Below are 23280 nucleotides of genomic sequence, written 5' to 3'. Positions count from 1 at the left end.
CAGTGGGAAGCCTGCTTCTCCCTCTCCCACTCCCCCTGCTTGTGTTCCTGCTCTTGCTATCTCTCTCTCTGTCAAATAAATAAAATCTTAAAAAAAAAAAGGAAGATGTTTAAGAAATAAGTACTCTAATGTAGTGATGGGCAGCTGTCTCTTGTGTTTTATATGGAAGTTGATCTAAATAGAAAAGTGATCTGATTGAAAAGAGACAGGTCTTTGGAAATCAAGAGGCTTGAGTTCTGATTCTGCTTTTTTTTGTCAGGCTCTATGGAATAACCTACTTTGCAGTTTTCTAATTAATGAGATAAAAAGAGTGAATTAATCTTTAAAAACCCTTTCAATGCTGAGACTCTATGTATGAGTTTTTAGTTCAAATGCAGAAATTTACTTTTCAGACTGACACGGAATTTTAGACTTAGAATTGTGTAAGTGATAACAATTCAGAGCTGACACGCGCATGTTGGCACTGAGCTGGGCCCTTTATAGGAATTATCTTATTTAAACACCGTATCATTTTATGGAGTAGAAAACTTAAGTGCAAAGACAGTAAGTTTAAGTGTTTTTTTCCCCCCTAATTCTTCATTCGATTACTGATCTTTTCTAACAGATAAGGCATATAACTTGAAAGCCTACAGTAATGGAGAGATCATGCCCTAAACAAGGCAGTCTGTTCAGCTGTGGCCATGAGCTGTAGTAAGCTTCCACTCTGTTTCCCTGAGAACTGCCTTACTGTATAATTTCCTCAAGGGTCCTGGGGAGCACTGGTGCATCCTACAGATGTCTAGTTCTTAAATATGACGGTCTTCCAGATTTTTTAAGACAGTTTCCTGGGTTAAATTGGAAATTAAAGCTTTACCGGTTCCGAAATATAAAGATAAAGTTCTATTATTTTTATATATTTAAATGTAGTGTGCTCTAAACAAATATTAAAATTTATATATTGGTATGTTGTCCTTGTTTCTCCCTATACCAAGCCAAGCCCCCTATGTACTTTACTAAATAACTGTCCATTTACTAAAGCACTTGTGTCTTTTTAAAATTCCTTTAGAAAGGCAAAGTATCTCACACTTGAAAAAACTATTTATAAATCATGTTGAAATTACTTTATTAAAAAATTTAGAAGTCTATAACCAGGCCCTTCTTAGTCCCCTAACGATTTTGTGTATGAGAATTTTCTAGCCTGTGTACTGAGACAGTATTTAAATTAATTTTGGAAAGCCCTTAAAGAAAGTACTGCAAACACCTGCTGTATCACCTTTCTTGGTTTTTGCTTGTTGATGTCTTTGTTTCATTATTGTTTTTTTTTAATCTGTTTGTGTATTTATTTGGCAGACCAGAAGCTTTGTATGCAGCTGTAAACAAGAAACCTACCTCTGCAACCTATACAGTTGGAGAAGGTGAGTTTTTGACAATTTGTAAATTAAATGGGAGTCAGATTAGCTATTGACTAATTATCTGACTTCCCACAGTTGTTATTTCCCCTGTTTCTGTGTCTTCAGTGTTAAGGTGGGTTTAGGAGAACCTGCCCTTTATCTATTTCATATGAATATTGAGAATATAGAAAAAAATATGGCACTTTTAGAAAATCAGTACTATAAAAATTCATCATAGACTCAATAAATAAGATCATAAATAAAAAATGTTGCAATCAGAAAACATGAAGGTTTTTGTTTTCCTGGTTTAGGAGGTAAGGCAATTTTAGTACATTTAGTTATTTACAAATTGCATTTTAATTACAGTGTATCATATAAATCATTAAGTAGGATTTGAAATCAAGGTACACTTTATCATAATTATTACAAAGAAATTTTTTTCTATAGCCCTTTGGGTTGACTAATAACTTATTTTTTATTTTAATGTACTAAAAAATGAAAGATTGTCTGCCCTAAGTTTCAGACATTTTTATTTAACACTTACATAGCTTTATAAATGAATTGTATACATCCATTGTAAAATTAGTTGAATAGTAGAAGTACATTTTATGTTTATTATTGCTCGAGAAAATCAATTTAATGGTAAAGTAAACCATTTATTCAGTATCTATTATGTTAAAGACTCTATGCTAAAGCCTGAAAAATACAAAGATGAATAAAACACAGTTTCCCAAGTCCTCACAGTAGACCAGGGAGTATAGGCATACCATTGTAAGAAATTCTATAATGAGTACATAGAACTTAATTTTCAGTAGGACCTATGAATCCACAGACATGGCAGTGTTGAATCATCTTAAGCAAGGAATAGAGTTTCGCATAGCGACAAAGGAAGAGAAAACTCTTGTTGACAGAGGGAAAGTCAAGAGCCAGGGCATGGCTGTGAGAGGTTAGAGATCTCAGATCACCAGCAAGGCTGGAACTGTCTGTTCACTATGGAATGAGTGCTGTGAAGTGAGTCTGGGAAGGGCGCAAGGAGTGTTTGGGGAGGACCTTGCTTATTGCAGCATACCTAACCCTTGCAGGCATTTTTGGTTTTGTTAAATCACCCTAAATTGAGTAATACTGGGAACACGAACAGTAAATAGGTTGTAGATGGTGTTCCTAGTCTTTTCTAGTTTATAATGTACAGATGAAATTCCATGTTGACAAATAAAAATAACTAGAAAAGAAAGACTTCTACAACCAGGTCATTGACTGTTTTTTCTAAGTAGCAGTAATGACAGGGACGGAAACCAAAGCCAATATATTTTCCCAAAAAAGTCAGTATGTATTGAGCATCTGCTCTGTGCCAAGCACTGCACTAGGAGCTGGGTCACTGTGGTAGAACTTGGCCACTGGTACTGATGTCAGCTGAATATTGGGCTTTTCTGTAACTATATATATAAAAGAATTAAAGAAAAAAGAACTTAGCATATTAAAATATATTTTGTGTAAGGAAGTTGAAAAAATGTTTTCAGATCTTGACTCTATAGAGGTACTTACACCTATTTGTGATTTTGGATTCTCTGTGATAAGACGGTGGTGATGATGATGATACAATGGGAAAAAGAAGAAACCCTATGATAAAGCTTTATGTTAAATCAAATAATCTTTCTCTAGAAATTATTAAATAATTGCCTGATTCTTTTTTCTATTTTAAGATCTTTTTACATTAGGTTTCCTTAAGTTATAAGGTCTTTTACAGTTAATTTACACAAGGTTTGGAGATTAACATAATTTTTTCTTTCAACCAAAATTAGTTTCTTTTTGCTTTGTTTCCTACAGAGTATATTGCACTTTATTCATATTCAAGTGTGGAACCTGGAGATCTGACTTTCACTGAAGGTGAAGAAATATTGGTGACCCAGAAAGATGGAGAGTGGTGGACAGGAAGCATTGGAGATAGAACTGGAATTTTTCCATCAAATTATGTCAAACCAAAAGATCAAGAGGTAGAGTTATTTTGGTATAGAAACAAAATGATTCCATTCTTGCATATCGAGATTCATACTTAAAGATTTTATTTCTTTATTTGGCAGAGAGAGAGAGAGAGCACAAGTAGGCAGAGCAGCAGGCAGAGGGAGAGGGAGAAGCAGGCTCTCTGCTGAGCAGGAAGCCCAACGCAGGGCTCGATCCCAGGATCTGAGCAGAAGGCAGACGCTCAACCGACTGAGCCACCCAGGCGCCCCATCAAGATTCATAGTTAAAACAGAGACTCATGTATATACAGTTTTGTTCAGGCTTTGGTTATAATGAAACCACTGAAGGTGGCACCAATAAAATAGAGTTTATTATAGGGATCCTGTTAGATAAGAGGGACAGGATTTCATGAAATTTCTAAGACTAGGAGCCATAGGTAGGTCTGGGCCTCATGGTAACTGAAGCTAGGAAATAGTCCCAGATCCAAGGGATCACCTTGAAGGAGTCTATAAAACTTTATGGCTCTGACATTAATGTGACTTACCCTACACTCTGAGTTTCTGCTGCTTTTCATCCTACCACTAGTGTACAGTGCAGCGGTTCTCAAACTTTTTGGTTTCAGGAACTTTTTACATTCTTAAAAATTATTGGGGATTCTAGGGGCACCTGGGTGGCTCAGTCAGTTGAGCAACCAGCTCTTGATTTCATCTCAAGTCATGATCTCAGCAGGGTCTTGAGATCGAGCCCTGCATCATCGGGCTCAGCTCAGCAGGGAGTCTGCTTGAGATTCTTTCCCCTCTGCTCCCCCGCCACTCACACTCTCTCTCTCTCTCTCTAAAATAAATAAATCTTTAAAAAAAATTATTGGGAACTCTAAAGAGTTTTTAAAAATATATGGATTGGGGATGCCTGGGTGGCTCAGTTGGTTAAGCATCTGCCTTCAGCTGAGGTCATGATCCCAAGGTCCCGGGATCGAGCCAGTGTTGGGCTTCCTGCTCAGCAGAGAGCCTGCTTCTCCCTCTACTGTTACCCCTGCTTGTGCTCTCTCGCTCTCTCTGTCAAATAAATAAATAAATAATCTTTAAAAAAAAAAGTTTTATTTGTTAATATCACCACAGATCTCATAGGAAAATCTTCAGATACTTTGAAACTGTCAAGTTTATGGTGGTAGATACAAGTTTTCCAAAATTTCAATTTTCTCTTGAAATCTTGAATTTGATCATTGGCAACAAGTCCTGTCAGCTATATTCCTTGATGTGACAGGCATACTTTATCTTTGAGAAAATGTCTGCCAAATCCTGAGTCTGAAGAGTTTGTCTTTCAGTTGTTCTTTCAAGTAAAAATGTTCCCTGAAGAACCCAGTTTAGCTCACAGTTTAATCACACAAGTGCTTCTCTTTGAGATAGCCATCTTGCTATTTCGGTATGCAGCAGAAACGCTGTAGGCTTGCTTCCATTTAATCACACAGAACTTTTTAAAAGATCATATTTCATTAAGATTTCATAACATTTTTACTGCTTGATCAAGGACATTCTTAAGTGAAACTGGTTCTGTTTGTTCTGTGAGTATGTGGTTGTGGAGAATACTGTGACCGCTAGTATAATTTGGCACCACTGTCATGATTCATGCTAAGGCATCAGCAATTTTACCCATCAGTGTAAATGTCAACACAGTGAAAGAGGCAAATAATGTCTTAATACTGTTAATGAAAAGGGTCTTTATCTTCTGGACCCCTGAAAGGGGCTCAAGGATTGTCCCCAGGGATCCACAAACCACATGGTAAGAACCATCTAGGTTGACTTCTGGCTCCAACACTTTAGAGGCCTTGGACAAGTTATTTCACCTTTCTGTACCTCAGTTTCCTTCTCTGTAACATGGAGATAATCATAATACTTAATAGTGTTACTGTGAGAATTAAGTGACTATATGTAAAATTCATACGATGTAACACACATCTGTTACACAAATAGTAGTTACTCAATACCGTTTGTCTAAGTACTCAAAAAACGTTAGCCCTTGACTAGCATCAGTTCAGCTTCATTAGAGCTGTGTTCACTCACAGAAAATAATGTTCTGTTCCTTCCCTTTACTTGTTCAAATTCCTGAAATGAAGAAAGGTGGTTGGCCCAACTATCCTGTAAAGTCAAACTGAGGTTATAGTTGCTACCCAGGGCATGGATTTTTTTGTTCTTAGGTTCAGGGGGAATATGCAAAAAAATTAAAAACATTGTCTCCTAGGCAACAGGAGTAAAACTCATATATGCCTTAAGATATGTTGTATGTGGTGGGCATTGATGCTAACCTGATAAATGAGAGGTATCTGGTCACGTTTGATAGTCAGGAAAGATGCATTAAATAAGCTTTTCTTGTTGAATCAATGGATGCCGACATCAACCACTTGTATATAATGTCTGTTAGTAGACCAGATCTCCCCATAATTATGTGTTGGATTCTTCACTTACTTGGTTAATATAAGGCTAATTGTTATTTTGATCTTCATTCAAAGAAACAATCCTGGGAATTAGAAATCTCTAATTCCTAATAACCTTTGTACTCTTACATCTGGATTATTAGAAAATAATAAAACAGCATGTCTTTTCCTTGCAGAGTTTTGGGAGTGCTAGCAAATTTGGAACATCAAACAAGAAACCTGGTATGTATAATAATGAAGTTGAAAAATTACTACAGTGTTTAATAGTCTTGAATTCATAGTTTCTTGTCTGTCTTCTTTTCAGAGATTGCTCAAGTAACTTCAGCATATGTGGCTTCTGGTTCTGAACAACTAAGTCTTGCACCAGGACAGTTAATATTAATCCTAAAGAAAAATTCAAGTGGGTGGTGGCAAGGGGAATTACAGGTAATAACTTTGAAATAACAGTTATCGTTTTCATTATAAAAGTAATGCATGCTCATTAAAAAATAAAATTAACAAAAATTTTGGATCACCTAATACCACTTAGAGGTAATCAATATTAACATTTTAATGTATTATGTTTCCCTCTAGTCTTTTCCGTTTGCTTTTAGCACAGTTGAACTGATACTATAAGTAACAATATGAAGAATAATTTTCTCTACAGATGTAATTGTATTCCAGTAATACCTGCTTTAATAAACCACAGGTCACCTTCTTAAAGGAAAGCATAGCATCACCTTTGCCTGGGATAACCCCAGGCTTGCAGTATAGCCTCTATCCAGGAAAAGAAACATGATCCAGACTGTGTACTGAGAAAATGCTACTTGTTGGACTTTCCCCACCATAGTCTTATGTTTTTGAAACAGCAGTGCAAGGAAAGGAAATGAAGGCATAAATGAACCTAGTTTTTTCCTAAAATGTCAACAGAGACAGTTATTGCTTATATTTTGATACAGAAAAAGAGTTCTTTTCTCCTAAAAGTTCCTTACTAGAAAAACTAAAAAGCATTTTAAGATTAAAAGATGATGAGAGGTATAATAGCTACATTTTTATGTAAGATTGATATATGATTATAATATGGAGGATAAACACAGCTTCATTCTTGCAAATCAGCCTTATACAATTCCTAAAGAGCAGTGGAGGTTCAAAATAAAGTATCTTGAATAACCCCCTGAAATCCCACCTTCCTGATTTGCTTTGAAGATTGACCCAACTAAATGGGAAACATGGCTCTACACAAATTGTATTTGTGATCTCTGTATTAATTATTCACAAAGCCCCAAGAGATGTTCATTGTGCACTGTACCATTTTAAGTGTTGACTTGAACTTACTAGGAGAATTCTAGAAGAGTCTTTTGAGTTTATAAATATTATTTTTGTGAAATATGCAGAGAACTCTGAACCCTGAAGGCCTCCTAGTAGACTTCTACAGTAGCAGCACTTTGATTTGCATATTGAGTCTTCCAGTTGTTTGATACTGACCTGGAAGGCCAGTGCAGAATTCAGCAGTCCCCAAGACCACCCTAACTTCTGACACCAGTTGTAAGTTTGGAGGTCCCCAAGACCACCCTCAAGTTCAGTAATTAACTAGAAAGACTCACAAGACACTGAAACTGTTCTTCTCATAGTTACAGTTTATTACAGCAAAATAATTTAGATTAAAATTAGCCCAGAGAAGAGATGTATGGGGCTGATTTCAAGACAGTTCCAAAAACAGAGCTTTCATTGTCCTCTTACAGTGGAGTCATGGATAGCACTAACTCCTGGCAACAACGCATACCAAGTATTGCCAAGCAAAGAAGCTCATTCGAGCCTTGGTGTCCAGAGTTTTTACTGGGGCTCCCATCACATAGACATGGTTCTGCCCATATGGCTAAACTTAGTCTCCAGTCCCTCTGGAGGTTGAGTTCATATATGTGACCCAGAGCATCCAGTGTAAGTCACATTGTTAGACTGTCTGGCATGGGCAAGGCCCCCAGAGAAAACAAGACACTGAGCAGTCAGGACATACACAGGTTTAGAGATTACCTCCCAGGAGCCAAAGGTAGAGTCCAGACCTCTTTTGGGACAGAGCTAAATTCTTTACTACACAACTTTTTTTTAAAAAACTTATGTCTCAATAATTGTTTTTAATCTCATCTTCCATATCCCTTTTGCTGATTTTACAGGCCAGAGGAAAAAAGCGGCAGAAAGGATGGTTTCCTGCCAGCCACGTTAAACTTTTGGGTCCAAGCAGTGAAAGAACTACACCTGCCTTTCATCCTGGTACGGCTGTGGGTTAGCTTGCATTGCAGCTTCCAGAAGTTTTGTTGAAACTCAGCAACTTCTTAGATTAGCATACGCTTTGAAAAATATTAAAAATTGTTTCTTTTTATAACTCTGCCTAAAAGCAATGTTACAATGAGAACTTCCTTTCTAAAAAGTTTTGTGTAGAAACAGCCAACTGTTCAGTGATACAAGTTTGAACCACTTCATTGCTTCAAACTTTTCAAAGCAGAATTGCTCTGCTCTCATACTTAAAAATGCAATAGTTCATGTGGATTAACTGTAGCTGGGAGATTCTTGTTTTGTAAAGTAAGGAATGCAGGAGGGAGGGTGAGAGAGAGCAGCTCAAGGGAAATTTTAACCTAATGTTAACACTTAATGTTAGAGTAATTTAAATCTGAGGGCAGTTTTAACATGGGACCTTTGTAGGAATAATTAATTATTTTGTTCTTTTTCTGGTAGTGTGTCAGGTGATTGCCATGTATGACTATGGGGCAAATAATGAGGATGAGCTGAATTTCTCCAAGGGACAGCTTATCAATGTTTTGAACAAAGATGATCCTGACTGGTGGCAAGGAGAAATCAACGGGGTGACTGGTCTCTTTCCTTCAAACTATGTTAAGATGACAACAGACTCCGATCCAAGTCAACAGTGTGAGTAATATCAAACTGCCTCTCAGCTAGTGCAAAAGCTTTCATATGCAGCACTGCACTCATTCTGTCCCAGAGCATTATCTTAAACTCAGCACTCTTAGCAAGTATATATTAGTGATGAAAGCAATAAATTGCAAAAGGAAATTTTTCACAAAATCAAAAGTTATACTGCTTTAAATACTTTTTTTCTTAGCTTTAGACCTTACTATTAGACTTTATCTGAAAAAATGTGTAACTCTTTTACAGGTTCTTGGGTATAAGAGCAGTCTATACTTCAACTTCCCTTTACCGCCATCCTTTTTGACCTCTACTGATCTTTTTCTGCTTAATAAAGAGCAGCCAGTAATTACCATATTCACCTACTCAAATTACCCTTTGAGAGTACAGGTGCTATTAATTTTGCAACCTTCTCATTTAATATCCACATATTTACACATCATCCAGGTTAGCAGAAAATTAAAAACCCGTTTAAACTGTTTGCAAAACTCTATTAGGTGATTTTTTTAAGATACCTAATGCCATAAGAGATACGTGAATCAAGATCTGTTTCACTCTTTTTAGAACAAGGATCCAGATCTCAGTGTGAAATATGGTATTATATAAAGTTATCTCTTAGTAGTTACCTAGCCTTTCTTATATTTGACAATAAGTGTGCATTTACAATAGTTAGAGAACAAACAGTACTTGGAAATACTTTCTACTTTTATAAAATGTCACTTTTCCCCACCCTTTTGCTTTTGTTTTTGTTTTCTTTTATACAAAATACATCATGATTCATCATGATTTATATTTTTATCATTGTGAAATTATCTAAAATATTTAGCCTTTCATTTTAGTTTAGTTTCTGAGAACATATAAATGTAACCCAGTCAAGCTGAGATATGCTTATGATTCAGTGAAGTATTATGAATTTATACTAGATCTGTCATTTTGAAGTATTAGTGCATTATTTTCACTGTAGAGCTTGTAGCTCTAAAGATAGTTCTGATCCTGGGAGAAGGCTTTCCTTTAGATAAAGCAACTAAATTTCCCAATTTGGATGTGGGAGGAGTTGAGTTTTTTATGGTTTGAACATTCCCTAAAAATGTGGGCTACCCAAATGACCGTTTTTAAGCTCTGCTAATGGTTGGCAGCTTCCAGAGCTTGCCCATTTATCTAATTAATTAGACATACCCGAGGGACCTTCCCTGGCCCTGAGAGGGGAAGATACTTCTCAGACCTCTGGGGTCTGGAAGCTCTTTGGCTAGTGAACCTTGGAGGCACCCAGTACAGGAGTACATTTGGCTTTTCTAGTGCCCAGGATGTGAGGGGACGGGTTTCCAAGTGCGTTGTTGTTGTTGTTATTTATCTTGTTTTCCAGTGGAGGAATACTTTTTTCCAATTAAGTCTTCTATAATAAGGAATATAAAGAACAGATAAAAGCTGTTCTAAAGGAAGAACAGCCGGGAATATATGCATCTGTGAAAACTAGTTAAATTTTAGATTACCATTGGTGTTTCTTGGGCCCTTACAGTTATTATTTTCATTTTATTATGTAATTAGGATGTTTGGAGAATTTTAATAATTCAGATTAGTTGATGTTGCATGTTATTAGTCAAATTTTTTCTCACCCACTTAATTTGCTTTATGTTCATTTTATTCCTCATTTTTCTTTTTATAGGACCCAATGTTGTCTTCCAGTGTGAAAGCACCCCAGAGACCCACTATCCAAGTTTGACTCTAGCGTGGAGGCAGGGCAGGCAGCCCTGACCAAATATCTCCTACACAATTCATTAACTTCGTTTGAATGTTAGAGCCACTTGTGATTATTTCTTTGTGTTTCTAATTTACAGTTAAAATTTATTTGTAACAAGTTAAAGGATAGTGGGTCTTTGTGTGGCTTTCCCTGCTGTTCACTCTGGCATCCTTTAGCATTTTTCTTCTTTTTTAATTTGGTAATTGTAGGTCATTAGCATGCATATTGAGTTTGCCCTTACATGGTGGGAGTTCAAACACACAAAGACCCACTATTTGCACAAACTATTCTCACTGGTTTGGAATGGGCTGCCATGCTTTTCTAATGTTACTGCAACATGTATATTCATTACAATTCAGATAAAACTTGCTTATGTTTTGCTCTTATGTTTGATCTAATCCTAATCACAGTGAGCTCTTAACTGGTTCAATATGTGATTTGCTCCCAAATATGCACTGTTTACTCTGTTACTTTCTAATATGCCACCATGAGTACCAATATTTAAATTCGTTTAAAGACCAAGAACTGGAAATAACCTTTTCTCTATTTTCTGTGTATTTCCGGGTGGGAGCAATAACACTTCTGGGAAGCTTTTCTCAGAAAAGAGGAAAGCAGCCCACCCCAGCAGGATGTGCAGAGCGGGCTATGTCTCCTCTCTCTCAGCCGCCCACGAACGGGCTCTGTACTGTGGGGGTTCCCGTAGGGTCCATGAGCTCTGGGCTAATGAAGATCCTGCACCATATGCTATAGCGGTTAGTTGTTACTTCTTTACTGGTGACCTAAAAATGGATTCTTTTTGAGGAATGAAAGGCTCCCATCATTGGTGGTGAGATAGGAAACCTTCCGTAGCTTAGTGTTTAGATCTAGAATACATTCTAAAGTCAAAATTCATGATACCTATTTTAATTAGGTGACTACCTGTCCCAGGTCATAAAATAACACACGTTGATGTTCTTCTTAATGTATTGAGTAAAAATCATAAGGAATCCTTGAAGGGTTTAAAAGCCCCTGAAGCAGGCATACAGACTCTGCTCAGTCAGGAATGAATTTGAGTGGAGGAAAGATGTGTGAGAGCGGGCATTCTTCTATGTCCATGAAGCTGCTCTGAGGCTAGAAGACTGATTTTACCATCCAGAATTCTCTGGCTAATATCTTGTCTTCAGACACATTGCCTACTTTGGCATAGGATTTTACTCCTTTTCTTTGAATGGAAAACACTTTAAAGATGATAAACATTATTATAAATAAGTAAATGATGTGAGAGTACCTAGCTGAAACAAAAAGGAGTTTTAGTAGGCAGTATTAAACTATATTTGAAAATCAATGAGAAGTTTATGCAATTTAAAATGTTTACAAACTGCAGTGCAATCTACTGTTTATGAATGTCAGAGTATTATCAGGAAAAGTATACATACAATCACAGAGTCTTATTTCCTCACAGAGTTCTTTAAGAAGAGTGAAATATGTTTTTATATCTCTTGAGTTTCAGTTAGAGGCATATTTTGTGCAATATTTATGTTAATGTGCCTATACATTGTGAATGAATAATTTCAGTCATTGCCTAAATCATAACTTTTCTTGAGAAAGAAACAACAGTTTAGGTAGAACTTTACATAAAGTTCAGATGTCTGTGTTTCAAAACGCTTAACATTATTGGGATGTATGATGATGTATATGTGTGCTCCTTGGGGCAGGGGTTTCTAGTTATTAGACCACCTCAATTTTTAGCATTTGGCATCATCATGGTACTTTTATAAAATACGACATTAATAGGAAAGCAATAATAACACTTTTACACATGGGATAACAGATTTGCCTGCAGTCACTAAAGGAGACAGTGCAAAGACTGAGTCCTTGTGGATTCAACTGATCTTCCAAATTGTACGGATTACTTGGTCTTGCCTTTTATTTTCTGAACTTTCGGCTTTTGCACTCTTTGGGTTCAGATTAAGGACAGTTACTTTAAATCCATTTTAAACCCTGAGAGTGGAAATCAGACCACTGTTAGTTAGCCACATAATTTGGTATAACATTTTCTCTTTATAATTTTGAATTTGGGCTTATCTAATACACTGATAAATTATTTCAAGGGCATTTTTATAGCTCAAATTGCTTCATTGTAACCCTGATAAATAAAAGTTATCAAGAATGACATTCAGGTAGAGCTTAGCATCTGTAACCAATACGAAAAATAATACATTCATCAGGTACCCATGGACTAAAAGCAAATCGCATAATGGCATACTTAAGCTGGATGTTGGTCTGGAAGATAAGTTTACTGTATTTCCTGAAATACCACTCTTTGTGTAGGTATTTTGCCATATATTTGAGAGAAAGCTAAAAGTAAAGGACATTGAATGACATGTAAGAGTAACTTAAATCCTTCTTAGAAGTGCATGCAGTCAGTCCTTCACAGTACCTCCCGTTCAGCCATGTTGTTTGATCTCTTCCTCATTCAGGATGAGAGGCGGCCTTCAGTTGGCTTAGAAAGCAACATTAGAAGGAAAGGGTTTATCAGGAACATAGAATTTTTTTAAAATGGGAATAAATCTGAACCCCATAGGAAGAATCCAAATACCTGTTTGTTTAAAAAAAAAAAAAAAAAAAAAAAACCTGTTTAAAGATTGTAGTATGTGATAATCATTTTTAAAGTATGTGATTAAACCCGATAGGTTTTTCAGCGATGAAAAAAATCTGTTCTAAAACCAAAGCTGATTTTTTAGCAAATTTGAATATTTAAATCAATCCCACCCATTACATAGTTTCCTCTAAAACTTTATCTTAAAGAGTCATTTAAAAATAATACCACTATTAAAAAATGTAACTGCTATTTTATTTTTAAAATACAACATGAATACTGATAGTTTGAAAGTGGGGGAAGGAAAAGTAGAGAAAGAAATGCCAATTCCAGTCCAAAGCTTTATTTGCCAAGTTTTCTTAGAATAAATTTTACCAAGTTATAAGTTCTTGTAAATAGAATCTGTAATGGAAATACTGAGAGACTTTGCCTAAAGTGGCATTATTGGATGCTGCTGTGATGCTGCTGTAATAAGTTATTGTCGCGAAGTGCTGTTTTTGCCTTAAATTTTTATTGTGTGTGTCTTACAACTATAGTATTAAAGGTATTGAGATTGTGCAGATGCTAGGCACGCTTGGCATGAGGTCATCTGTTTTTATTTTTACCAAATTGTAACATAACTATGCAAGTGTGTTTATTAAAAGGACACAAACTACATTACTTGTATTGTGTATTTCTTTTGAAGCACCCTTTGAAATGTATTTTTAATTATATGTAGTCGTGATTGAATTTCTTTGGAATTTCTCTTTTTCCTTAACATAGTCTGTGGGTATAGGCCAGTGAATTGTTTTATATCACAAAAGGCAAAAGAAATTTTTAAATGGTCAAGATCGGGGCACCTGGGTGGCTCAGTCGTTACGCGTCTGCCTTCGGCTCAGGTCATGATCCCAGGGTCCTGGGATCGAGCCCCGCATCGGGCTCCCTGCTCAGTGGGAAGCCTGCTTCTCCCTCTCCCACTGCCCCTGCTTGTGTTTCCTCTCTCACTGTGTCTCTCTCTGTCAAATAAATAAATAAAATCTTTAAAAAAAAAAATGGTCAAGATCGAGGTAATTGGATCCAAGATAATCATATGTATCTCAAAAGCAAAAGAAATTTTGAAAGCAAAAGAAATTTTTATTTGAAAGTAAAAGAAAATATAATCTAGGATAATAGACTACTATGTTATTTACAGTTTTTACTCCAACTTTTTTCTAAAAAGAGTGGCGGGAACTTACAAGTTGATACTCATTGCAAATGCAAGATAAAACATTCTTAGTACAAAACAAGAGTCTATATAAAAGAAACTGCAGTGAATGCTTGGAGGCACCGGACTTAAGTAGAAGTTTACACTTAAGTAATCAAGTTGGTGGTTTCACCTTGAGTGAAAAAATATGGATCAAACTCCAACCCATCTGTGAATGTCTGGCATAAACAACCTCTTTCCCGAAAACCTTTCCTCATCTCTGGAATTGAGCATTTGCATAAGGCCAAGCAGGGGACTAACTGCTGAGAATGTGAAAATGAGTGTCAGCTAGTCCTGGGCTCAGGTAGTACGTTGCTCTGTGAGGGGGTCAGGTGCATAGGCAGATAATTCCTAGAACAGCATGCTAACAGTAAGCACAGTGGTAGACATTCACTGGGCACCAAGAAATTACAGAGGAGGAATACCTCATTCACTGTAGATTGGGGAGTTAGAGCAGACTTCCTGGAGGAGGCAACTGCGAGATCGATAAGATAAATAGTAAGCCAGATGGGGGGGTGGGATGGTGAAGAGTACGATAAAGACAAGAAACGGTGGAGGTGGGGGAGGGGGCAGTGATTTTATAAGCAGTTCATTATGGCTGGAGTGGAAGTGCAAAGCCAAAAACAGTGAAAGTTGGGGCTTGAGAGGCAGACCAAAGGTTGAATCAGAGATTCTCTAGCTTGAATGAGATGCCTTAGGATCACCTGGGACGCCTGGGTCCTCATTTAAATGGTCTAAAGCAAGGTCTGCATGTGGGGATTTTTCAGAGCTCCTCAGATGATTCTGCTATGAAGCCAAGGTGGGGGGAAAGTGATGAAACAGAGCTAAGAACTGTTTCTGAAGGAACATTGGCAGGAGTTGGGAATGGATGGGATGTGTGGGCAGGTTTGTATCCCGGTGACAGAATAGTGGTGCCACCAGCTACAGTAAGGAATCAGAGTTAGGGGAAGAAGAGTTTGGTTTTGACTACAAAGCACCAGTGGGACACCCGGGTAGGCCGGTCCAGCAGGTGGTCAGAGGACTGAGCCGCACGGCAGCAGGACATCAGCTGGTGGGATGAATGCGGGTTGATGGCGTTGAGCCCATGAAAGTAGATGAGCTGATCACCTGAGAGTGTCAGCAGTTACGGGTGAGACCTCGAAGGCACCCACGGAGGCAGGAAACAGGTTCTAGGAGAATAAGGAAGCGCTGGTTCATTGCTCATACCAGTAAAAGGAAAAGAAGGAAAGTGCCCTTCATTGAGCACTTATTAATCTAGGTACTTTTCTGAAGTCCCAAGTGCTTTTAAAACCTCACTATAATTTTCTTTTTACAGATACGGAAATTAAAGCAAAAGCTAAATAACTCGTCCAAGGTTACACAGCCAGTAAGTGGTAGAGCTGAGCTCAAACCCACATGGTTGGCTCCAGAGCCACGCTCTGACCGTCCACGCTGGCGTGCGGACAGCGCCACCCCTTCTAGAGCAATGAGGCTCCAGTACAGCCCTCACTGGAACCAGGGACAGGAAAGAGGAGAAGTCAGAGGCGGCACAGTGTTTCCTCTTTGTAGAATGTACACAACAGAGAAGAAGCCAGGAGACAAAGACTGGATATGACAAACAAGGACAGGGATCTTTAAGAATAGTGTCTGGAAGGATAAAGTTGAACATAATCACTTCTTTTGGTAACAGCTTTATTGAGATATAAATCATACACCATACAGCTTACCCAGTTAAAGTGTACAATTGAGTGGTTTTTAGTATATTCAGTGTTGTGTGACTGTCACCATAGATGGCTAATTCCAGAACATTTTCATCACCCCCAAAAGAAGCCCTGTATCCTTCAACTGTTACCTTCCTACCTTCCTGTACAAGCCCCGCCTCCAGCCGTAGGCAGCCACTATTTAGCTACTTTCTGTCTCCGCGTGTTTGCCTATTCTGGACATATTATATACATGGAGTCATAAAATGTGTGAGTTTTGTGATTGGCTTATTTTACTCAGCATAATATCTTCAAGGTACATCCATGCTGGAGTATGCCTCTGTACTTCGTTCCGTTTTATGACTAAGTCGTAGCCCACTGTATGGGTACACCACATTTTGCTTATCCATTCTTTAGTTGATGGACATTTGGGTTGTTTCTGCCTTTTGGCTATTATGAACAATGCTGCTACGAATATTTATGTACAAGTTTTTGTGTGGACATACCTCTTCATTTCTCTTGAATATACACCTAAGTAGGAATGGAATTACTACATCAAATGGCAATTCTATGTTTAACTTCTTTTTTTTTTTACGATTTTATTTATTTGAGAGAGACCAAGAAAGAGCATGAATGGTGGGGAGGAGCAGAGGGAGAGGGAGAAGTAGGCTCCCTGCTAAGTGGGGAGCCCGATGCGGGGCTTGAGCCCAGGACCCCGAGATTATGACCTGAGCCAAAGGCAGACACTTAACCAACTGAGCCACCCCGGTGCGCCGCTGTGTTTAACTTTTTGAGGAACTGCCAGACTGTTTTCCAAAGTAGCTACACCATTTTATATTCCCACCAGCAGGGCACAAAGTTTCTCTTTCTTCATATCCTCACCAACGCTTGTTATTATCTGACTTCTTATTGTAGCCATCCCTCTGGGTGTGAAGAGACATCTCATTGTGGTTTTGATTTACGTCTCCTCGATGACTAATAATGTTGAGCATCTTTTCATGTGCTTGTTGGCCATTTGCATATCTTCTTTAGAGAGACGTGTATTTAAATCCTTTGCCTATCGTTTGAGTAGTTTGTCTTCATAATCACGTTTTAAACTTTGTTTTAAACAAGAACAAGTTCTGAAATGAGAGAGATGTCTTAATGCTGTTGTCAAAAGGCAAAAATACTTAGTCAAAGGGAGTGATAAAATCAAAGAGAGTGCTAGAACGAATGTGGCGGGGAGTGTAGAGGGAGGTTTGCTTTGAATCCTGGCTCTCCCCGCTCACCTCCTGGGACAGCCGCACCTGTACAGTGAGGTTGAGAATACCTACCCTGCAGATGGGACTTCAGTGTCCAACAACAGATACTAGAAATAATAGCTAACACTTACTGAGCGTTTGCTTTGTTCTAAGCAATGGACTGAGTACTTCGGGTACATGTCTGGGTTAGTCACACGATTCCCAGTCTGACTCCAAGTCAGCAGTATGTGGAACAGTCCCTACGAGATTAGCTTTTAGACACAGCTACTCATTGCATGTGTGACAGAGAAGGTCATGTAGGTACCAGTCGTCACTTAGACACAAAAATGAGCTAAATGAGTGAGAACTCTGTTGGCATTTCCAGAAAAGTGCCCCTTTTTTCCTCTAGAATTCAGTCCGGCAAGCATCAGACCAGGTCACGTTTGTACACACTGTCATGCGTGGTTTGCCTCAAGGAAGATGGCTGTGTAAGCGCCATTTAGAATGGCCTGGCATTTCAAAGTGTAAGACTTGAACCAAGAGGCCTAGATGTAGGGATTCCACAGCTCTAAATTCTGCACTGTCTCTTAGCCACCAAACTTCAGACTTGCCATATATTTACACAGCAGGGGTCAGAGTGGTATCCGTTGTTTAGAGGGTTGATGAGAGGTTGTAAATCATCATACGCATGTTGGTAACAGTTATTTTTATGTTCAGATTAAAGGCTGTATGTTGGGCAAACACAAAAAGACTAGAGTTGCGTGACACCTCTTCATAATGTTCTGTGTCTGCACAGCACGTCACGTCCCTCAGTTGGGTCCATGAGAGAACTCTAGCAGTCTAGAAGGTGTCACAAGGATCAGCCTGAACGAACCTCCTTCCGAGGCTCAGCCTCAGAGGCACCTCTGTCTACCATTGGGAGGTCTTTGCTTTCTTTTAGGCTTATGACCTTTCACTGTAGATTCAAAAGTAAAAATAAAACCAATAAAATGTTTCTTTGTCAACTTGCATTCGTCAGCAGACTTGCTTTGGGAAGTTCCGGAATACTTCTGTTTACTGGTAACCAAATATTTTGCTTTCTGATGGTCTGCAATATTAGAATACAATATTAACTTCTCTTTTTGTGCTTAAACAACCTAACTCCTGGTGACAAAGAATTGGCAGGCATAAAGAAGACATAGAGTTTAACAGTTTGTTCAACAATTGTATAAATTTCCAGAAACAAAATCACAAAGATCTGTGGCTACATAGTGGGAGCATACTACCTGGTACACAGTTTGAATTCAGTAATAGTTGCTAAGTGGATAAACTGCTATTCTTTTACAAAATAAGATCTGCAGTAATTATCTGGTGCCCTGACAGAACTTCTGTATTAAAGGCAGTCTTCAGGGGCGCCTGGCTGGCTTGGTCAGTTGAGCATCCGACTGTTGATTTCGGCTCAGGTCATGATCTCAGGGTCGTGGGATTAAGCCCCATGTTGGGCTCCGTGCTCTGCCCAGAGTCTGCTTCTCCCTCTCCCTCTGCTCCCCCTCCCACTCATGCTCTCTCTCTCTCAAATAAATAAATAAAATCATTTTTTTTTAAAGGCAGCCATCAGAAAATGCACACTGTTTAGTCATCTGGATTTACTGTTAAAAATTGTCTTTTCACTGAGCTGCTACACAGACTGAAAACCATTATGTGATACTCTGGCTGCTTGTTTGGGCACAGAGAATAGCGTTGTTCAGTGGCATTGCTCTTCTCACAATGGGCAAGGACTTTTCTGGGACTTTATGACATAATCCAAACAAGCTCTCTTTGTATCAGTCGTCACAAACCGTCTTTTGTCCTTCACCTTTTGGAGTCTTCACAGAGCTCCCTCCTCTGCTTTCTTAGACGTCTCTCTTTTGCTTCTTGCTCTCGCATGCGTTTATTCTGCAGCTGCTACTGACTCTGTGGGACACAGTTTACAGAGCTGTCATTCGTTGTGCATAACTCGGCTGTCAGTCTCTGTGTCCTCACGCAAGTTGTGGGGGGTGGTTCTTGTGGCCCTGAGGACTTTGACCTGATGGTCACCATGATCTCTTCTTCTTGCTTTCCCACCCTTCCTGTCTGCCAGAAAGAACTTACCAGGAAGTTTTCATCATTCTCTGTCCACCTGCAGTTAATATGATGTACCATCTCCTGCAGTTCAGAGCTTATCTTCATATCACAGTCTACAAATACTTGAAGACCTACTATGTGTCAGACACTGGGGATATAGCAGATTATAACATAGACAAAAAAAAAAAATTCCTCCCCTCTTGGAGCTGACAGTTAAGTAGGGCAAGACAGAAAACAAACAAAATGAATAAATATGTCGTGTCTTAGAAAATTAAAGCAGGTTAGGGAAAGGGAGGGATAGGTTGGTGAGGGAGTGTGGATCCAGACGGATTTCAGTTTTAAACTGGCTTCTCAGATAAAGCCTCTCTGAAGTGGTGACAGGTGAACAAAGACTTAAAGGACAGGAGGGATATCTGGAGGGAGCCATGTAAATATCTGGAAGATCATTCTGGGCAGAGGGAAGAGCACATGCCAGGGCCTCAATCAGGAGCATGACTGTAATGCTTAAGGAACAGTATGGAGGCCAGTGTGGCTGGAACAGAGGGAGAAGCAAGAGGAAGAAGTGAGGACAGAGGGTTAACTGGGGAAATGGGGGAGACTGTTTTAAGTTCTTGGAAGCTGTTTGTAAGAACCTTAGCTTTTGCTGGGAGTGACAAGAACCCATCAAAGGGTTTTAATCAAAGGAAGGATATGATCTGATATGCTTTAACAGGATAGCTCTGGCTTGCTAGATGAAAGCAGGGTTGGGACAGGGAAGGGCTCAGAAGCAAACAGGGCTCAGAAGCAAGCACATTAAGAGGCTAGTTCAGTAATCCAGGTGAACAGTGGTAGTGGCCTGATCAGTATGATCCGAGTGGACATAGAAGTGGTGAGACTACGGGTATATTCTGAAGACAGAGCCAACAGGTGGATTGAATGTGGGATGTGAGAAGGAACGTATCAAGGATGTCCCTAAAGATCTAGTCCTAAGCAAACAGAGGGATGGAATTGCCATTAAATGAAGGCACATGATGAAGGAGGAGGGACAGGGAAGATGATTAGGAGTTTGGTTTTGGATATTACCATCACTTACCTTTAAGACGGATAAGTGGAGATACTGGGTAGGCAGTAGAACATGGTGAGGTCCAGAGGATATATTCAGGCTGGTGTATACGTTTGGGAGTGTGTCGGTACATAGATGATCCTTAAAGCTACGAGACTCAGTGGGACCAGCAAGGCTGTATGTGGAGAAGAGTTACAAGGCTGAGCCTTTGGGTTCCAACGTTAAGTCTTTGGGTTGAGGAGGAGCTAGGAAACGAGAGGAGGGGACTGGCCAGAGAGGTAAGGGGACCTGAGGCAAGGTGTGACCTAGAAGCCAAGTAAAGAAGAATTTTAAGGAAGAGGAGTGATCCTAGTGATAGGTCAAGCAAATTGAGGGTACCTTTTGCTAAAGGAGGAAGCTACGTGGAGCTTTTAGGAACCTCTTCTTTAAATACAACATTTAGGGGCGCCTGGGTGGCTCAGTTGTTAAGCATCTGCTTTCGGCTCAGGTCATGATCCCAGGGTCCTGAGATTGAGCCCCGCATCAGGCTTCCTGCTCAACCAGGAGCCTGCTTCTCCCTCTCCCACTCCCGCTCCCACTGCTTGTGTTCCCTCTCTAGCTGTCTCTCTCTCTCTGTCAAATCAATAAATTAAAATACATACATACGTACATACATACATTTGAAAATGATTTTAATGTTTAATTTTTCAGCTATATTCAGGAAATGTTTTTGCACAGTAATATAGACTCTGGCATTTGTTGAAATTAATTCTGTGGGTGCTTGAGAAGAATTTGTATTCCCTTGCGTATGTGTTTATTATATTAAGCCTGTTAATATCATTCAAATCTTTCATATTTACTAATTTTCGTTGAGAAATATTATAATCCACTACTTTGATTATAGATTTTTCAGATTTTTTTTCTTTCTTTCTTTTTTCCTCTCTCCCTCCCTTGCCCCTTCCTTCCTTCCTTCCTTCCTTCCTTCCTTCCTTCCTTCCTTCCTTCCTTCTTCTTTCAGAGGTAATTTTTTCAGTTAATTTTACATTTTGATGCTATCCTGTTAGTTGCAAATGAAATCAGCATTATTATATCATCCTAAATATTTATAATGTTTACATAGATCTTTGAAAGCCTCTTTTGTCTGTTGCTAATAAAACCTCCCTAGTTGCTTTTAATATATTGTAAATGTGGAGCTTTGTCCAAACCTTTACTTCTGACATTTCTGTAACATTACATGTTAGCTGTCGTTGTAAACAGCATCTAGCTGAATTTTTTTTTATTTTAATTCCAGTATAATTACTATGCGGTGTTATATGAGTTTCAGGCGTACAATATAGTGATTCAACACTTCTGTGCAACACCTGGTGCTCATCACAATGAGTATACTCTTAATCCCCATCACCTATTTCTCTCATTCCCACCCACCTCCTCCCTGATAACCACCAGTTCTCTATATTTAAAAGTTTTATATTTAAATTTAAGAGTTTTTTGTCTCTTTCCTTTTTCATTTGTTTTATTTCCTAAATTCCACATATGAGTAACATCATATGGGGTATTTGTCTTTTTCTGACTGACTTATTTCACTTAGCATTATACACTCTAGCTCCATCCAGTTGTTGCAAATGGCAAGATTTCGTTCATTTTTATGGCTGAGTAATATTGTGTGAGTAACACACACACACCCCATCTTCTTAATCCATTCACCTGTGGATGGACACTTGTGCTGCTTCCATAATATGGCTATTGTAAATGCTGCAGTAAACATAGGTGTGCTCTTATCTTTTTAATTAGTGTTTTCATATTCTTGGGGTAAATATCCAGGAATGGAATTACTGAACTGTATGGTAATTCTATCTTTAATTTTTTGAGGAACGCCCATACTGTTTTTTATGGTGGCTATACCAGTTTACATTTCCACCAACAATGTAGGAGGGTTCCTTTTTCTCCACATCCTTGGCAACACTTGTTGTTTCTTATGTTTTTTATTTCAGCCATTCTGACAGGTGTTAGGTGATATGTCATTGCAGTTTTGATTTGTATTTTCTTGATGCCAAGTGATGTTGAGCATCTTTTCATGTGTCTGTTGGCCATCTGGATATCTTCTTTGGAGAAATGTCTGTTCATGTCTTCTGCCTATTTTTAATTGGGTTATTTGGGGTTTTTTGGTGTTGAGTTGTATAAGTTCTTTACATATTTTGGATACTAACCCTTTATCAGATATGTCTTTTGCAAATATCTTCTCCCATTCATTAGGTTGTCTTTTTGTTGATTGTTTCTGTTTTTGTGCAGAAGCTTTTTATTTTTATGTAGTCCCAAGAGTTTATTTTTGCTTTTGTTTCCCTTGCCTCAGGAGACATATCTAGAAAATACTTGCTGTGGGGGCACCTGGGTGGTTCAGTCAGTTAAGCATCTGATTCTTGATTTCAGCTCAGGTCATGATCTCAGGGATCATGAGATCAAGCCCCACATCAGGCTCTGCACTCAGTGTGGAGTCTGCTTGAGATTCGCTCTCTCCCCCTCCCTTTGCCCCTCCCGCTGCTCGTGCGTGTGTGTGCGTGCGTGCGCGCATGGGCTCTCTCTCTCTCTCAAATAAAGAAAGAAAGAAAGAAAGAAGAAGAAGAAAAGAAAAAACTTGCTGTGAATGATGTCCGAGAAATTACTGCCTCTGCTCTTCTAGGATTTTTATGTACTCAGTCTCACATTTAGGTCTTCAATCCATTTTGAGTTTATTTTTGTGTGTGGTGTAAGAAAGTGGTCCAGTTTCATTCTTTCACATGTAGCTATCCAGTTTTCCCAGCACCATTTTTTGAAGAGACTGTCTTTTTCCCATTGCATATTCTTGCCTCCTTTGGCAAAGATTAATTGATGATTTAATTGTGGGTTTATTTCTGGGCTCTCTATTCTGTTCCATTAATCAGTGTGTCTGTTTTTGTGTCAGTATCATACTGTTTGATTACCACAGATTTGTAGTTTATCTTGAAATCTGGGATTGTGATACCTCCGGTTTTGTTCTTTTTCAAGATTGCTTTGGCCACTTGGGGTCTTTTGTGGTTCCATACAAATTTTAGGATTATTCTAGTTC

General features: G+C 38.6%; 1 protein-coding gene across 7 annotated transcripts in view; it reads left to right on the top strand.

Annotated features, from left to right (window-relative positions):
* ITSN2 (intersectin 2) overlaps positions 1 to 23280 on the top strand; it is a 136575-nt gene that overhangs the window by 83782 nt on the left and 29513 nt on the right. For all 7 annotated transcript variants that reach the window (XM_032391677.1, XM_032391676.1, XM_032391674.1 and 4 more), the window contains 6 exons: positions 1330 to 1394; positions 3195 to 3361; positions 5937 to 5982; positions 6065 to 6186; positions 7911 to 8007; positions 8470 to 8661. In XM_032391677.1, the coding sequence (XP_032247568.1) occupies positions 1330 to 1394; positions 3195 to 3361; positions 5937 to 5982; positions 6065 to 6186; positions 7911 to 8007; positions 8470 to 8661 (689 nt within the window). The remainder of the gene's footprint in view (positions 1 to 1329; positions 1395 to 3194; positions 3362 to 5936; positions 5983 to 6064; positions 6187 to 7910; positions 8008 to 8469; positions 8662 to 23280) is intronic.

This window comes from Phoca vitulina, unplaced genomic scaffold (genome assembly GCF_004348235.1).
Source record: "Phoca vitulina isolate PV1807 unplaced genomic scaffold, GSC_HSeal_1.0 scaffold63, whole genome shotgun sequence".
NCBI classification, from domain to species: Eukaryota; Metazoa; Chordata; class Mammalia; order Carnivora; family Phocidae; genus Phoca; species Phoca vitulina.
Note: the sequence above shows the minus strand (reverse complement) of the source record. Positions and strands in the feature narration are given on the sequence as shown.